The following is a 17,649-nucleotide window of genomic DNA, read 5'->3' as shown; positions in this document are numbered from 1 at the left end:
TACTGGTCATAACTGAAGGTAGTTGTTGTGTGGTTTCATACCTTCCTAGCATTTGAAAGACATAAGCAACTGAGAAAATGAATATTAATAGCAAAACTAGATTTTGAAGTTTGAAATAAAAATATATTTGACTACTTCTTTATTCACTGGCTGCTAGTAGTGGAGAAAAATGTTGACGTAGTCCTATCCTTTTATGCTATCTTACATCTCCTAAATAAGGTCTGTTTTAAAACAGAATTATCATCTAAATAATATAATTAATTAAACATATATTAAACAGTAGTATTTTTTCTTTATGATCTCCTTTTAAAAGGATACTAATTTGCTTCAGTGAATGAAGATAATAAGGTTAATAGTTTAATGTTCCTCAGTTGATATCTGCTGCTTTTTCTATTACCTTTTTTCAGTTTTTGATTATAAATTGGCTAACCCCTGGTGTATAATTCCAGAAATCATCCCTTCAGTGTATCCAAAGCTATTTACTTAGACTCATCTTTTATTATTCCCACTGCCACAGTCTAATTATTGTACTGAAAGATTGAACACAGAATAGTTTGGGGCTTTGATCAGTCTTCATATAAATTTCAATAATGAGAGTAAAAGGTTTGCGGTTTTCTGAGATAATTTGATCCCTCCAGACACACACTGCTTTTACAAAATGCAGTGGATGCCGTATGAGACCTCTGACAGAATTTGTGTCTGGGTTCATGACATCTCTGGAAGCAAAATCCTTTTTTCATTCCAATAAAGAGTAATTTAATGTCGTTAAATATGTCAGAGAAACTATATACTACTGTACATTTTTCCTTAAATTTTCACTTCATTTTCCCCTATCAGTCTAATTGTCTGTATTACAAGTTCCTACATCAGCATTCTCAGAATCCACTAAGAATACATAATGGGGTTTCTTGCATTTCTCTCTTTTTGAAAAAATATATTAACTGTCAGTCAAATAAATAAAACAAACCATAATCCTTGTTATTCTATTACTATCAGTGCTAACTCCCTTTGGAGATAAATAGAAAAGCAGCTGGAGTCTGAGGATATTTTGTAATCTTATAAATTGAAATTTAAATGCCTCAAGGAGGAAATTTCCAAAATAATTGTGACAGAAGATAAGTCCCAGCTTTTGGCAAAATTTTATTAGAATTACTTGTTCCAGATCATTGTCTGATGCCTGCATGAATTAAGAAAATGGCAGCACTACCATGTAGAGAAATAGCTGGGGTTTTTTTCATCTTGATAAATTCTTCCAAAAGTGCTCTGTCATCAGCATTATCAGGTGTGACGTACTCAGGGACACTACCAAATTAAAAATCATGAGCCTTTAGCTGATGCCAGTTTATTTTAAATTGTATCATTTTTATCTTCCCTACTAATAACATCTCAATCTATGTATTTACTATTTTTTAGTGAACATGAGGGTCAGTTAGTGAGACTTTTAATTTTGTTTGGGCTATGACTTTTGTTTTTCTCACTGGGCTAAGCAGTTAAAAAAAAACTTGGTGACTTTCTGGTCTCCTGTCCTGTCATCTACTTAAGAACTTTTGCTGCATTTTGATGACAAACCATGAAAAGAAATGTTCAATTGTTTAAACTTAGTGAATCCTAGTTGCACGTAATAGTAACCATTGCATTCCCAGCCATTTGCAAAAGCTAATACTGGTACCTAACGCTAAAATTTGGGCTAATAATGTTTTAAAAATACTTTATTCTTAAGATTCATGGGTAGCTTGGCGATGAGAAGATACATCCTAGCATGAGTACGAAACAGCACGTGCAACAGGAGACAGCACGAAGGCAATGTAAACCTCACAAAATATGCAGTTTTACAAACAGTTTATGCAATCAGGGTTGATTTTTCGTAGATATCGTGAATAGCAGACTCATTTAAGTCCAAAGAAATAGTATATTGCATTTCCCCATGCGGTAGCTGTATGTCTGTGCAAGCTTGGTGCAGTTTTGCATGCGGGGAGTAAATCGGAAACATGACAGGAATGTTTTCACTGGATCAACTCCACAAAACTTCAGTTGTTTGGACTTTCAGGTAAGAGTCAAGTGAGACTGCTGGTATGAATAGGGCTCTGAGAGGCAATTGACAGTTAAGAAGTGGAACAGGGTAAGTCGTATCAGTATTTTCTGTGGATCCCTCTGGTTTTTGGACTGTGCAGAGACACTCCATGTATGTCTACCCATCTGTGGTGGGAAACCGCTCAGACAGCCGGTGGGAGGAGCAGGACCACTGTCCCAGCCGCCCTTCCAGAGAGCCCTGGGAGCAGCTGCAGGCAGCTCGCTGTAGAGTGAAATAATAAGATTCTTCTGGTGACACCAAAAATGCATGGGCGGGGGCGGGGATGTGGGGGTGTTAGCTGTGAACATTTCACCATCTGAATTTTTTTCCAGTGGGCTGTAAGGCTTCTCCTGCAGTCACAGGAGGGATGTCTTCTCCCCTTTCCATCCTGTGCAATGGGAAGTCATTCTGTGTTCAGGTTTCCAGAGCTCAACTGATGTCTTGGCTTGATCTGTTCCAATTTTTCTTAAAGATCTGCCTAATGAGGGAGAGTCTAAAGTCTGCAGATTTGGTAAACAGGAAAGTAGGACTGGAAGGCAAAGTGTACTTGATGATAAGCAGATTAAATCATCTGGAAAAACAGAATGGCAGGAAGAATGAATGCAAAGTGCCGCACTTAGGCTCCAGCAATCAATGGCAATAACCAGAAAGGGGACAACTAGCAAAACATCATTAGAAGAGGAGCTGGGCATTATGGTGGTTGGCAAGGAAAATGTGTTACGCTGCCATGAAAAAGGCAAAGCAGTAGTGGAGCCTGCAGGAGATGTGAAATGATCCTTCTGCTCTACTCCACGCTTTAAAGATCTCAGCAGAAGCTCCGTAACGAGTTTTGAGCAGTGCGCAGAGCAGCATGTGTGAGTACGTGTGCAGGGGGGAGCAGTAAGAGATATCAGAAGACACACGACAGATTGAAATAATAAGGTCTGTTTATTCTGAAGTAGACTAAAGTGCCAAATGCCAGAAAGATGAGTGGGAATAACCAGACCATGATGGATGGGGCTGAAGAAGTGATTTATTTTGTAACAAGCAAGAGGCAGGCTAGACATTAGAAGAAAACCTCTCCATTAGCAATAGTGAACAGATTTTCTGGGAAAGCTGTGAATTTCTTCCTGGTAGCTTTTAAGAAGAGTTTTCACATCTGTCAGGAGTTGCATAGGTAAAGTTGATCTTGCCATTTTCTTGGCTGTACCACACCGTACAGCAGCTGTGGGCATATGTAGTAATGTCACAGTGATAAAAAGAGATTTTGAAAAATAGGGGAACTTAACTTTTTAGCAAAAACTTAATATAACCGATGGTGTTCAACACCATCACCTATAGGAATCAAATATCTAGGGACTTCTGACAGCATCTGCTGTATTATAAACACGGTATATACTTTTTTGCATAATTGCATCAAAAATCTGATCTCCAGCTTTGCTAATCCCAGCAGTTCTGGAACTGGAAAGTTTTACCTTGCCCTTCAAATGGAATTTTGAGTAACATCAGGCTAAGAACGTTTTAAATTGTTATTTTGGGGGTTTTTTTGACTCTTCATGTTACATGTTTCCAAACCACATGGAAATAAGACACATGGAAATAAGCAGGAGAGCTGCCTATTTCTTTGTTCGTATTTTCTTTTAATACTGGGATAGATTTACATTTCAGTTATTCAGCTCCTAAATCACGCGGAGTCACTTAGGTAATGAAAATACTGTCCTGTGCCTGGTGCATCAGGTGCTTCATTTCACGTGGCCCTTCCTTCAATAGCTGTGCTGTGATGCTCTCCTTCCTCAGCTCGCTGTTTTCCAGCTTCCAGCCTTTTACAGTTAAGATACAGGTCTGTGGCATAACAGAAATGAAGGGGGTCATAATGAAATGTCTGAAGGAGAGTAGTGGAATCTACTTTTAATTCATTAGTTTAACGGACGTGCAAAATCTATTAAAATTGTTTTCAATACATAAGGCTTGTTACTGTTTGTTCTTTCTCTGCCTCAGAAGAATTCAACAACATTGGAAGTGTGTCACATTTTTTAGGCCCAAAAGTGTGGAACAGCTTTTAATGGGAAAGAAAATGTTTTTTGAAAACTAGAAAACTGAGCAGTGAAATAAATTGAGCCTCAAAAAGTGATTGAAATCTCCAAGTCAATATACAAAAGGCATCCAAAGACTTGTGAAGTCTGACAGAATCTCTTTAGTTTGAGGTGTCTTTCATTTTGCATCAGGGCTTACATTTTTAAAAAATAGAAGAAAGCAGTGCTGTCAGGTGAAGCGGGTTTGAAAGCAGGCTGCCTGTTCATGAAAGCCTGAAATTGTGCACAACTCTAGATAATGCGTCTTCAGCAGATAACTGAAATAATACATTTCCTAAATTGCTTGCATTAAGCAATTACTGATACTGTAGTGGAAACCATATAATTTTCTTCCTTCCTTGTAGCCTCAGCGCCGTGTCACGTTTCACCTACCAGATGGCTCCCAGGAAAGCTGCAGTGACAGCGGGCTCGGAGACCACGAACCCACGAGCGGTGCTAGCACGTCGCACCCTCTGCCCCTTGGCTTCCCCCAGGAGGAGTACTATGAGCAAGCTTCACCCAACAGCCGGACAGAAGGAGACGGCAACTCCGACCCGGAGTCCAGTAAGTGATGAACTCTGGTCCTCTTAGTTGTTAAATCATTTGAGTATCGAACGCGGGCAATTACGAAAACTGAACGTTGATTTTCATGTGGCCGAAGAAGCCCTGCATTTCTAAAAATGCAAAGTCTGGATATAAAACACTGTTGAGCTTGAGAGTTTATGGATGACCTGGTATTTTATGGATCTGCTGTGCTATACGCTTTCTGATGAGGTTAACACTGTTGCCCTTACGGTCATAAATACTGTGCTGAGGGAGTTCACGCATTTTAATGGTTTCCCTATCCAACACTACTGCGCGTTGTAGGGTTTTTTAACAGGAAGAACTTGGGGATGATGAGTAGGTCTGTGAAGACACTGCAGTCTCCAGAAATAATGGTTTCTTGATTTGTCTTTTGAGAGCAGCTATGGTATGTAGTCATAATCGCAAAAGAGTTTGTCATCTTACTTCTGCGGTTACCACTGGCTTCTTATGATATTGAAAACAGTTAGGCAAAATCAATACGAGCTCAGGACCACGCTAGAGCTACAAGTACTGGCATTGCTTTCTCTGCCTTGACGTGATGGCCAGTTGGAGACTCCTCTGTACTTTAGTCAACTGTTAATCGTCCAGGGGCTCTTTATCTGGATTAAATTGAACTGTGCCATTGATAAAGAGACACCTCAATGTGTGTAAGCCTCTAAGGCCTTGTTAGTGGCCTAATAAGTGATTTGAAAATACATCTGTTCTGGGCAAAACTTGGCCCGAAAGGTGTATTTCAGCTGCTTTAGTGTATCATGAAGAATGAATTAGTAAGTCCTATGCACTTGAAATAGCTCTGCGAGAAGGTACTTACATCTCTGCACTGGCAAATACAGCATCCAGCAGAGAGCATTACCTCCGACTCTGAGCTGGCTCTGACAAATTCAGCCTGGCTCTTAGAAATCACACTGCTGCCTTTGCCTTGTGCTGCCTGGGACTGGAGGCTGAGGGGCTTGTCTGCTCTCTTTTTCTTTTAGTTCATAAACTATTAACTGGGGATCCTCAGTTTCAGACTTTTTAAAATTTGTAAAGTGATATGGTTCCTGAAATAATGCCGGATTATTATTTTTTCTGAGCTGATAGACAGCTGACAAGAACCATCAGAGGTTTTGGATGTTGTGTTGAAAACATTATTCATTGTTTGCTTTTGTTTGTGTTTATATATTTGAGGCTGTAATATACCCTTAAGAATATTCAAGGCAGTCAAACTGAATTCTTCACAGAATGAGTCTCTAAAGGGCTACAAATATACCCCCAAAGAAAGAAAATATCAAGTTATGTATTGCATTTGCTGCTTTTGCTATGCATACTCATGATCTGAACTCGCTTTCCAGCTCTCTTTTGTCGTTTGTGACTCTGATATTTATGCGTTACTGAAGTAAGCATGATGTACATGAAATCAGTATTTGGGTGCTTTCATGCAGAGAGCGTGGGACGGGACCTGGTATGTGAGGAGTTGTTAGAACGGGCATGTGGATCCTGTCTTGCCATTTACCAAGAGGCTCAGGTTTTGGATGTAGCAGTGCTTCTTGAGCCCGGTTTTTGCAATTTCAGAAGAAATATGGATCATGACTCTTCTAGAATGTTGCCCTAAAAGTAATACAGCTTTGACATCTGAATATCATTGACACATATCACCTAGTGGAGACTAAGCAGGCATCTGATGTCTTTTCAAGTCTGAAGTTGAAGAAAGTTTAGTCACCTGTCTAATTACCTGACAGTTCAGTTTTAACTTGAAATCATCGTTTAACCAGCATTTATGTTATGTGAAGATTTTTTGCCCTTCTAACTTGTATCTTATTGAAACAGTTTAATTCACACAATATAGCATGATGCTTACAGTGCAGAAAGCGTAGTTTGCAGTCCTTTTTAGTGTTTTATGCTTATATTAATGGCAGCATCTAGTGGCAGGAAAAAAGCAGATATAAATAGATGTCTGTTGTGTGCTGTCATACATCTAAATAAAAAGGAAGGAGAAGATCCACTGCTTATTTTTATTCAGTATACTGCTGCAAAGTGACTTACTGTAGGTAAAAGCAACCAAAATATCTTGTGTGCTGATATATGAAAGTTCATTTCGTTCACTTGTGCAGGTGTGACATGTTTAGTCAATAGTGAAATAGTGAAAATCATTCTGAATTGATAGTTTCCTCTACAAACATGCTGCTGGGTTTTTGTTTGTTGGGTTTTTTCATCTAATTTGGAGTGGCATAATATATTCAAAGTGTTTCTATTCTTGTTTCATGGGTAAAAATGTTGTTAATGTGAAAGGAGAACGGAATATACAGTCAGATAATCTGAGTAGAATTCATACCGTGGAATAAGCATGGCCTTTGTTCTGTCCCGAGATCGTTAATACCTGACCTGTCTTAATCTGAAACATTGTCTAAAACATTAAGCCTGATTAATCATCTGATGGTGATCTAGTTCAACTTTGCCTACCAAGGAGATGTGGAGTTGGGATGAAACAATTTCAGTGACAGATGCCACATCACACAGGGATATATTCAAAAGTGTTTTCTCCCACTTGTTTTTCCTGAGTACAGTTCTTAGGTTTTATTTGTTTCTCTAATATTGGAAATTATTGTATTTTGGAAACTTTCCATTTCTTAGCAATAGCAAAGCATTTATTACAAAACACTGGAAAAGATGAGCATGACTTAAAATAACAAAAGCTGAGAAATACTGGTGAGAGGAAGCCTTACAAATTCACATCCAATAGGACTGAAGCAAGGGGGAAAGAATAACTGTAATAGTGCTTAGAAAACTATGAGCAATTTATATGTACACCTTTAAAATTAATTGACTGTACTAATTAAAATTAGAAATAGGCTATTTAAAATGATTTGTCTTCTCTTACTTTAGTTGCCTCCTCAAAAAAGCATAATGTGCAGTGTGGTAGATGCATCGTAAGGAAGACAGGCCAATAAACTGTCACACTAGGTAAATAGTAATATAAAAATGCATATAGGTTTGTAGAGAATTTTATCCTTAAGAACAGCACTAATGTATGCAGTATTCATATATTTTCTGCTCATAAATTGCTCAAACTAATAAGGAAGCTCCAGTAACTCCCTATGCTAAGGATTTTAACCATACTACCTTCTCCCCACCTCCTGCCCCCCGTTTTATGTTTAAATACAAAACACACTACAAACAGAGAGAAAAAGTAACAAATTCTCTTTGGGTAAACTTCCCTAGCAAACTGTCTCTCAGTGGTGCCCACTTAGTGGCTGCAAGCAGTGGTGTTGACCGACGGGGTTGAAAGGTACGTGTTAACATCAGTTATGCTTGGTTATTTAATATATGTATAACATATTAATAGCAAATTTTCATGCTTCACCTGTTTTTATAGCCTTATCAAAACAATCTGGCTTTTTTTTTTCTTCAAAGAATAAAATTATTTTTCTTACTTTTATTTGGAGAATGTAGAATACGCCCAGTTCAGCTAAGAAATCGGGCAGATTAAGAGGAGTATGATTGCAGCTTTGGGGAAAAAAAAAAAAAAAGGCCAGAAAACCTGAAAGTAATCTCCAATTAATCAATTGTAATTATTTTGTATAAACAAAATGGAAGTATAGACAAAGCTAGTTGCAAATTAAAGGACTAGTTAATGAGGCAAAAGACACTGAGTTTTCAGGGTTTCGAATAGGAGAAAACTGGTGTCTTTAAGGAGAGGGGTCTTGATAAGGATATTTAACATGAATTAGTGACCAATAAGCCAAGAAAGTTGTCCTGAAAATCAGAAGGTGTAGAGCTAAGGAAAGGATGGCCGAGAGGCGAGCTGATAGCCACTGGAACTTCACGGTCACTTTGAGCTGGTGTTGCCAGAGGTGTCTACGGCTGCTTGTTTGCGTCGCCCGATTGCACCTTCTCTTGTGGCAGCACAAGCAATTGTAGAGCTGCTTGGGTGAAGTGGATGGAAGAATTCATCTGGGTTCAACCTAATCTGGGGGCAGTGGGGAAGTTATTTTTAAACAGATCAATTCCCCAATTCCATTCGTTACGTGAGGCACTATTTGTGGACAGCAAATGAGTGAATGAGTAGCTGGGGCAAAACTTATGCTGGCTTTAAGTGATCATCAGACTTCGAGAGAATTAGTCTTAAGAAGAATTAGGACTGTAATCTTATGGTATTTAGCCACATAAGAAGGAGGTTTGCCGCAAGGATGACATCTGTTCATGATTAACGATAGCATATATTTCTTCCCCAAAATTAAAAGAACACTTTCACCTTGCCTTAATTTTTGATAAGGATGATGTTGATGAGAGCAAAGACAGGCTGATGAAGAATGATGATAATGGAACTAAAAGTCAGAGCAGGTTCAGTGCATTCATGTGGAGGAGAGGAGATAATCTTCCTCCCAGGATATCAGAACTGATAGTGTTTTCCTTATTTTTCTGTAATTCTAAGAGACAAGGTGTCAAGAAAAAAAAGTGCTCAGTCAGGCTTCGCTATGGGAAAAATTTTACAAGAAAGAAACTAAGATATACGTAAACATAAAACAAGAAATGGTATCGTAGGTTTCCCAGGAATAGTACTGATTTGCTCTATTACCTCACTTCAGTGACATGCATTTTTAATATTGGGGAATACATGTATAGTTAGTCTGTATAGATTTAAGAACTAATAACTATTATTATGACACTAAGGTAGAGCGTTGGTAATTAAGAGGGAAAAGACAGATTAATACAAGAATGTAAAAATCTCTATCATTATCTTCATTAATGAGTTTGGCATTAAAAAGCAGTAAAGTGTCAATGAAAAATTCTGCTATCTCAAAGCCAAGCATCACTGAAAATAGAGGAGGAGGTGTGTATGGCACAAGAATTGGATTTTGCTAAGGATTTGGAGTAATAGCAGTGGGGTGAAATCTAATAGCTGAGAGTCTTTCTCATAGAAATGGGTGTATGTAACTAGTATATAAATCACCAGCTGAAAATGACATAAAAAAACCCAAACAACTGAGTATTACAAAGATAAACTATAAATCACCAGTACCTAATGTGATTGTGAAAAAATCCTGGGTTGCTCCTAGTACAGGGGGAAAAAAGAAAGAAAGAAAAAAAAAATCAAAATCCCGAACCCCAAGGCATTGATGATATCACGACTGGCCTATTATGAATAATGTTGGCTTCCCACATTAAAGAAAGGTGAACTCACATGAGAAACAGGTGTAAAGAAATATTATTAATAACAAGGGAATGGAATGCCTATGTACAGAAAAAGGAATTTATATTGGCCTGTTTAAACTGCAAGGTAAAGGCTGGCTGGGGATTAGGACTGCTCTCAAGTAATAGCAGAGAACGGGGGCCAAAATGAAGCGCTGGGTTGCTTCGCAGCCAGTATAGAAGCAGGAAATGAGAATGCTTAAGTGGTTTTAAAGAGAAGCTTGATAAATTTGTACAAGGGCAAATAAATCGCCCTCCATAATAGCAGCAAATCTAGTCTGTGATCCAAGAGGTCCCTTTTCTAGGTTGGTAATACAAAAGCTGTCAGTGAGCATGTTTGCTGAGTCCCGGTTCTGCGTTAGCCCTTGGCTTCCAGTTCCAGCCCCGGGCTGGACACTGGACCAGTACATGTGCTCCATCAGCCGGCCGGGGAGCTTCGCCCTGCTGCCGCCGAACGCCCGCGCTGACGGGGAGCCGTGCTGCAGCCCGGCCGTCCCCGAGTGCCGAGAGAACCCAACCTTAGTGACGGCTCGCAGGGTCCTGTAAATCCCGTTGGTGTTGTCGTGAAGAAGAAACGGACAGTGCTGCGCACTGACGGCAGACAGCTGAAGGTAGGAAGCTCGCTCTCCCCAGGGAAAATGGCTGCATTTTTTGCCATGCTGACTTGTCCGATAATCAGAAACTCCGCAGTCGCTGAAATATACTCTTTAAACATCATCAGTAAGTCTGCTCTGACAGCTGGACTTCAGACCTCATGCTGGGGCACAGGAAAAAATAAAACTACAAAGTTGTAAGTGCCTTGTCCCCTTCCGAAAACTGGGGCTAGGGGTGCTTGCCAGTAGAGACGATTATTTTTCTTTAATGGTGTTTTCATTTTTTTGTTCTCTTCTTGTGTGCTTTTAGTTCCGCAATAAGGTCGAAATGTAACGGTAATATTTTAATTCGGTTGTTGCTGAGTTATAAACACACTGTAGCGCTTGGGTCTGATTTGAGTGCAAAAGGAAGACACTGTCATTAGTTAAAGATAATAAATCTTGGGCTAAAATACATCCCAGTCTACCACATCTGCCCGTTGGGTCCTTTTACTTCTACTGTACTGGGTTTTTCTATCCCCACGGCTGAACACTAATAATTAATTCAGAAAGTGCTGAGGTAATTAATCTTTCTGAGGCAATAGAGTTTGATTGATCTTCTACCTTTAATCAAATTAGCTTGTACGTAGGTGGGAGAATGTAATGGCTGACTACGGTACTGTACCACTTTGTGAAACGCCAACCTTTCCGATGACCTCCTGAGAGTGTGCCCATGAATCACGTATATATAAACCACCACAGCAATCATTAAGTGGCTGTTTGATTTAAAAGATGGGGAACTGGCAGAGATCAAAATCAGGATGTGCTCAACATTCACATTTCAAAGCATGTCTCCTTTAGAAGTGCAACTTTATATCTGCATGGCATGTGTTTGAGGGCATTGAATGTCACGGGGCTGACAACTGCGTGGATTTTCCATTTTTAGCTATCTGTTTCTAAAATAAAATAACTGTCTAGTCATAAGCGCATACAGTGAAGCAAGCCAACAGAAACTCCTGTAAAACAAAACATTATGATATTCTTGATTTGTTGAGAAGTGGAGATTGGAGAGGGGAGAAGAGGTCAGACTGGAGAGGTGAATTTACAGTGATACAGATGAGTGGCTTTTGCAAGCAGATTTTCACCTGTACCTAAGAGGATACAGATTGCATATTCAGAAATAATTTCATAATTTGGTAATTTGATCCCAGAGTGCCTGACTTAAGAGTTATTAAGGCAGCTGACACAAAGGGGAAAAAATGGACAAAGCAAATTAAATGAAAAAATGCAAAAGCAAAAAGATTGTACCGCTTGGACCCTATCAGTCAAACACGGCATTATAAACACAGACTCTGATTTTTAAAATCTTACACTTTCTGTGAATAAGGAGCACTCTCTATAAATTCTTCTAAAAGTAAACTTTAGATATTTTATTGTTGGTACTGGCATATAACGCCTGGATGTACATTTTCTACCGTTCGAAGACAAGTAAGATAACAGCAAGTTTTCCAAGATGCGCCATATTCTTTCATGCAAAATCAATGGGGATTGATGAGGAAAATCAATGGGGAAAATCTGTTGGATTTTCTAGACAACATACTGGGATGAAGTAATTCAGGCAATAATAATATGTTTGTGAATACCATGTAATGTTATTCTTGACTGAGGTTTACAATAGAAGTTACTCTGTCTAAAAAGATTAGAAAGAATAGCTCCATCTTGCAGTTTAGACATCAGTCATTTCTTGTGAAATAATAAGGAAGGCTTTAAAGTGTTTGTTTTGGTTTTTTTTTAATAATAAATGAGATCTGACATCTATAAACAATGATTTAGTGGCAGATGTTCTGTGATACATATTTATGTTATCACTTAAGCTGACATGGTAATGGATAATCCTATTTTTTTCTGTTTGAGGTTTATGAAAGTTTTAAAATAGATCGCTATAGCAAGCAGCCTGGTGGGGTAGAGGTGAATAGAGAACAAATTTCTTCCCTCTACTTTTTCAAACTCCTTTTAGATCTGACTAGCTGTCAGATCTGCAGTAAATAGAGGCCCTGAAGTTTGGCTGAGTAAATGGAATCTAATTTGGAGCACCCTGTATCCGGGAGTGTATTAGGGCTTTGATGGTTACGATAGCTTGAAAAGTCACAAAGGGCACAGATTAAAATGGAAAGTTTATCTGGAGCGTATGAAAGCTGAAGTCATTGATAGAGTTCCCTTCTGGTGACAGCTTTGAAGATGAGTGTATCCTACGTATCTTAAATCTAGTTATGGATGAGATAGAAGTTTATCACGGGGAAGCAGCCCTCCGCGAGCAAAGCAATCCCTTATCTTGTCCACCGGCTTTGCGAACGACAAGTGTGAAGACGGGGCACAAGTCCCAGGCGGCAGCGGGAGGGACTCGGCGGCGGCACGGTCACCCCGCTCCAGCGAGGCTTCTGTCGGAGGGATGCGGTGGCCGTCTCTTGGCAATAAGGCTTTCTTTGCTTGTAATTCTTATTAGGCCACCCACACAGTAGGATAAAGTTCCTACGATGTTTGTGTTTCTGTTACTTATGAGCCACGAAGCAATTCATTTTATGTCCTTCTTCTGTCTCTCTTGTTTTGTCTCAAACTTTCACTTTTTTCTTACTTTAAGAGTAGGAAAACACAGATGATGCAATTTGTTTTCTCCTTTGTTTTCCAAGTCAAGCTAATCAGTGGCACCGGGAGGAGCTTTTAGCAATATGAAATATTATAATGTTTGTTAGCATCTAGTTCTTGTTTTAAAAACAGAAACACAGAAAAAAACTTTTTTTGTATTTTATATAATTGAAGCCATGTGAAAAATTGCATGATTATGATTTCATTTGTAGCATCATAATTTATTACTTGATTTCACTGTGATTAATGAAAAATATATCAGGAAATACATTTAATGACTGTCTGCAGCTACCAATGTGTCCTAGAAATTAAATGGAAGAATTGTATTTATTGAACAAAGAAGATTCCCAGTTGACAGTGCACGTAAAGTCACAACATTTGTTGAGTCAAATCTGATCAACTCAATAAATCTAGTGATTGTTGTCCTTGTTTGTGTAGAGATGTGGTCATCCTTTAAGCTGATGTTATCCTTTTACCTGGACTTTCGGTAGGGAAATAGGATCCAATCTTGAAGTATGCAATTTTTGTTCCAAAAAGCTCATGTATATCCATATATTCCTGAATAAGGGAGATATTTTTGCCTTTATTCTTCAAATATCTTTTTGTCTTCTGGAGAAGCAGCATGTTTTTAGTAAACTACTGTTTCTGTATTTTTTTGAGGCTATATAGTCTGCATTGCGATCCTTTTATTTTCTGGTTATTTTTTAAACCTCGACTTTGCTGCAGTAAGGTCAAGGGAAGGCTCAGGAACCTTTGCCCAGGCTCTGCGTCAGGGGAATGCAGGGCCGGTGTCCTTGGTACATGCTGTTGATCCAGCCAGTATAACACCAGTTTTTCTTGAAACCTACTGGTCACTGTTATATGCACATTCTGAAAAATAAAATATATTTCTCTGGGTTGAGCTGGAGAGACCTAGGCAAAACATTTATGATGATACTTTTGGATTTATATTACATCAGAGGTTGAGATTCTCACCTTTGTGTTTAATACCAATAAATAATGTTGCTGCTTTCTAGTTAGTGGCAGGATTTTGCATGGGTTGTGTTTTAGTCAGAACGCTGTGTCATTCAGTCCTTTTGTTGTGAAACCACGTGACAGTCTAATCGTTCTTAAATGTTTTCAGAGTTAATTCTGACTCTGTACATTGCTGATTTCAGCAATGCCAGAAGCTCCTATCTCACGTATCCCTTTCATAATTCTCATCCTGCTCGCATACTGTCTTAGTTATTTGTACATATCCATTCCCGTGTTTCAGTTTGAATTAGCTGGTAAACTCCCTGGATTACAGGCAGAAATCTTGCTATGTGTTTGTGGGGCTCCAAGCACAATGTGGCTGTTATGCCGATTTTATGCTCCCAGTGCAATTGCGGTAAAAATCATCACTGATAATTGTATAACAGAAGTGGTGCAGATCTATACAAATAGCATATGCTGTACTAGCAATGCTTCTGAGTGCGTATCAGGTCTTTTTGTTTTCATTTCATCCCATAAAAATAGATAGTTAGCTTGTCTTGTATTGGATTCCCAAAGTTCGATCACACTGTTAATGATGATGTGAATTGGGTAACTCATCATGACGTGAAAAGGCAGGAGCCGTGTGTGGACGGGGAGAGGTGCGAACGCTGCTGGGCAGTACTGTGGTGGGCCAGCTTCACGCTGTTTTAATTTGCAGTCACCCGACTGCCAGACCCACTCTTTCATGGAGGTTCTTGCAATAAGAAGTTAGTTTAACCGTACTGTATAAGGTGTCTGGCAAATATTCACCTGCAACCGTGCATGTTAGTAACACTAACTGGCTGATTGTATTTAAGAAATGCTTTTGTGTTCCTCAGATTTGTGTTACTTCTGTCAGGGTGAGCAACACTGTTGCACCCTGAATAGCTTGGCTCAGATGGGATAAAAGGATGGGATAGTGAGATGGAACAGGAGTTAACAGCATCTTCCCTTTTTCCTGCTTTGTGCTTTGAAAAAAACATTGCTTTCTGACATGCCTTGCTGCCAAGCAGCACTGTTGCAATGCTTGTCCTTGCAATGCTTATAGCTCTACTTAAAGCCTTGGTGCATCAAATTAAAATCCTCTCTAAACATTAGTAGGAGGCAACAACTGATCCAGCTAAAATGCTGTTTCCAGGTTAAGGACATGGCTAGCTGATTCTGTATGGTCTACTGTACTTAAATTCCTCTCATCCAAAATAACTCTGTTTCTCTGAAATACCAGGAAGAACAATGACACTATTTCAATAGTTGTTCTTTTATCTGGTTATCTTGACTGATGTTCCAAAACCAGTGTCCCAGAAGATGTGTCCTCTATAGGATGAGATGTTATAAAGTCTAACCCTCACCTAATACTTTAAAAGAAAGCAAGCATTTCTCTACCAAGAAAGCCTTTACTCATGTCACATACTAATCATACACCAAAGAACTGTTTAGGAAAAGAAAGACAACCTCTGCCTCTCCTCCTCAGTAGTAGTACATGTAAAGAAAAACAGTGGCAATAAAGGGAAAGAGGAATGGTGAGAGAAAGAACTTTGAAAACTATAAAAGCAAAAATTGTTTTTATCTTATTAGAACCAATATTAAAGCTCATTTTTTCACTGAGGGTCAAATATCACTGATTACGGATTCTGTTGGGGTGGAGCTCTCATACATCTGTCTCTAAAATTAGCTCCTTCTTTCTCTCTTTTGTGAAGATCAGAAGAATCTTTTTCATCGACCCTGTTATCACTCAGCGTTGCTCTGACCTACTCCAATACCAGAACATATTCACAGCGTTGTGGAAAAAATGTATGCCAGAGAACAACTGTAAATAAAACAAGTCCTTTACCTTTCATTGCTATGTCCTGTGAATGGAATAGCATTTGGCTATGTCCGTTTGTGGGGTCTGAGTTGTCGTATGATAATTAGGAGTGTAGGTGATTCAAGTATGATCTGTGTGTTTTAAAGATCATTAACAGTTAAATAATCAGCCTGGATATTGAACCATCCAGTTTTCCATCTAAGGATTCCTACTTACAAGATGCTTAGCTTTGGGGAAAGGGATAAGGTACTTCCTCCTCAATTTTATTTTATATTTTTGTTTCCATCTGCTAAGCTACAGAAAGATTTCAAAAGTGCAATGCTGTGAATTATTCTGGAAATAATGTCCTGGAAAAGGACAATTCTTTTTTATTTGTTTGTTTTCTTCCCCCTGAAATCTTCTGATTTTTTGATGAAGCGGGGCTATTTTTGTGGAGGGAGTTTGTGTCTGGATCATTGTATGACTCCTGGCCCTTAATTTGTGTCAGAATGCAGCAGATTGCCAAATACGTGTCACAGCTTCAGAAATGTTACTCTCTCTGTCATCCTATAACTGGCACAATAGAAGAAAGCACCAAGGAAAGAGCCGTGACGTTAGTAGGACTTCCTTTGCTACTGATATCAGCTAATACAATAGTTAGTAGGGCTCTAACATTAACGCTTAACTGCTCGATAAACCTAATGAGTACACTTGGTTTATTTGAAACTGCCTGCCTGTGTAACAAGAAGGCTGACTCACTAAATCTTAATGCATAGGAGATTTTCTCTCTTTGAGCTAAGATGAGGGGCATATAGTGAGGCGTTTAAGGAGCATTTCCAAGGAGTGTTTGTTTCTAGCAGAGGCCGTGCTGTGACAGGCGTCTTGCAATCAGAGCTCTTCACACAGAGCCCAGCAGTTGAAAGCAAAGAGAGGAAAAGAAGGATTCGCATTGCTTGATTAAAATTGCCAAGGAGACCACTGTCCACGTCGTGATAATTCAATACACTGACATAAAAATTAAACGCTCTGAGGGACAATACTACCACAGATCCCAAAAGAGGCAAGATATTTAGGAATAGGGAAAGAAGAAAGTGCCCTGACCTTATTCTAGCTCCTGGGTTAGGAGTGAATCGTTATAAGGATTGCAAAACTTGATATTACTATAGCCACTAAAGATGTCTTAATAAAAAAAACTCCCTCATAATTCCTTCTTTATGCTCTTTATAAATACTGGATTTTAGGACTTGTTTTTCCTTTGAAACAGACTTACAAAGAAACGTGGTTCTGCTTTGTATATTCATCATTAACCTCTGCTATCAACTTTGTATTTCTAATCTATTGAGTTCAAGAGAAATTAGAATACGAGTAAGCAGATGTTTTCTATTTTGTATAACACCTAATCTTGCTGAATAAGGAGAAAAAAAGATGTATGTAGAGGGACATTAATATTTCTTGTTAAAACGTGCTTTGCAGGCTGAAGAAACTCATATACATAATGACAGTCAAAAGTCAGGGAGTAAAAATAGGAATTTGTTAAAAACAGCTGTGCTGCACAACTCTGACAGGAATAGAGGAATGCTTTATCCAGTAAAAATTTCAGAATGTATTTAAAAGAAACTGTAGCTGCTAATTTTCATCAAGACAGAAGGTTAACAAGTCTGTGAAATGGGGGGTTGGTTTGGTCTTGTTTCATGACCATGAAAAAAGAAATGTTTAACACGCAGAGCTGCCGTTTTTCTCGTAGCAGAATTCTCTGTAGCATCATACTGTGGTTGCAGTGTA

General features: G+C 38.8%; 1 protein-coding gene across 3 annotated transcripts in view; it reads left to right on the top strand.

Moving 5' to 3' along the window:
* Positions 1 to 17,649, top strand: part of PCDH11X (protocadherin 11 X-linked) — a 512,079-nt gene that overhangs the window by 367,146 nt on the left and 127,284 nt on the right. For 2 of the 3 annotated variants that reach the window (XM_069811515.1, XM_069811514.1), the window contains one exon: positions 4,488 to 4,686. The exons of the other annotated variant lie outside the window; for it this stretch is intronic. In XM_069811515.1, coding sequence (XP_069667616.1) covers positions 4,488 to 4,686 — 199 coding nt within the window. The remainder of the gene's footprint in view (positions 1 to 4,487; positions 4,687 to 17,649) is intronic. 3 annotated transcript variants of the gene reach the window in all.

This window comes from Haliaeetus albicilla, chromosome 23 (genome assembly GCF_947461875.1).
Source record: "Haliaeetus albicilla chromosome 23, bHalAlb1.1, whole genome shotgun sequence".
Taxonomy (NCBI): domain Eukaryota; kingdom Metazoa; phylum Chordata; class Aves; order Accipitriformes; family Accipitridae; genus Haliaeetus; species Haliaeetus albicilla.
The sequence above is the reverse complement of the archived record's forward strand: the minus strand, read 5'-3'. Positions and strand labels throughout refer to the sequence as shown.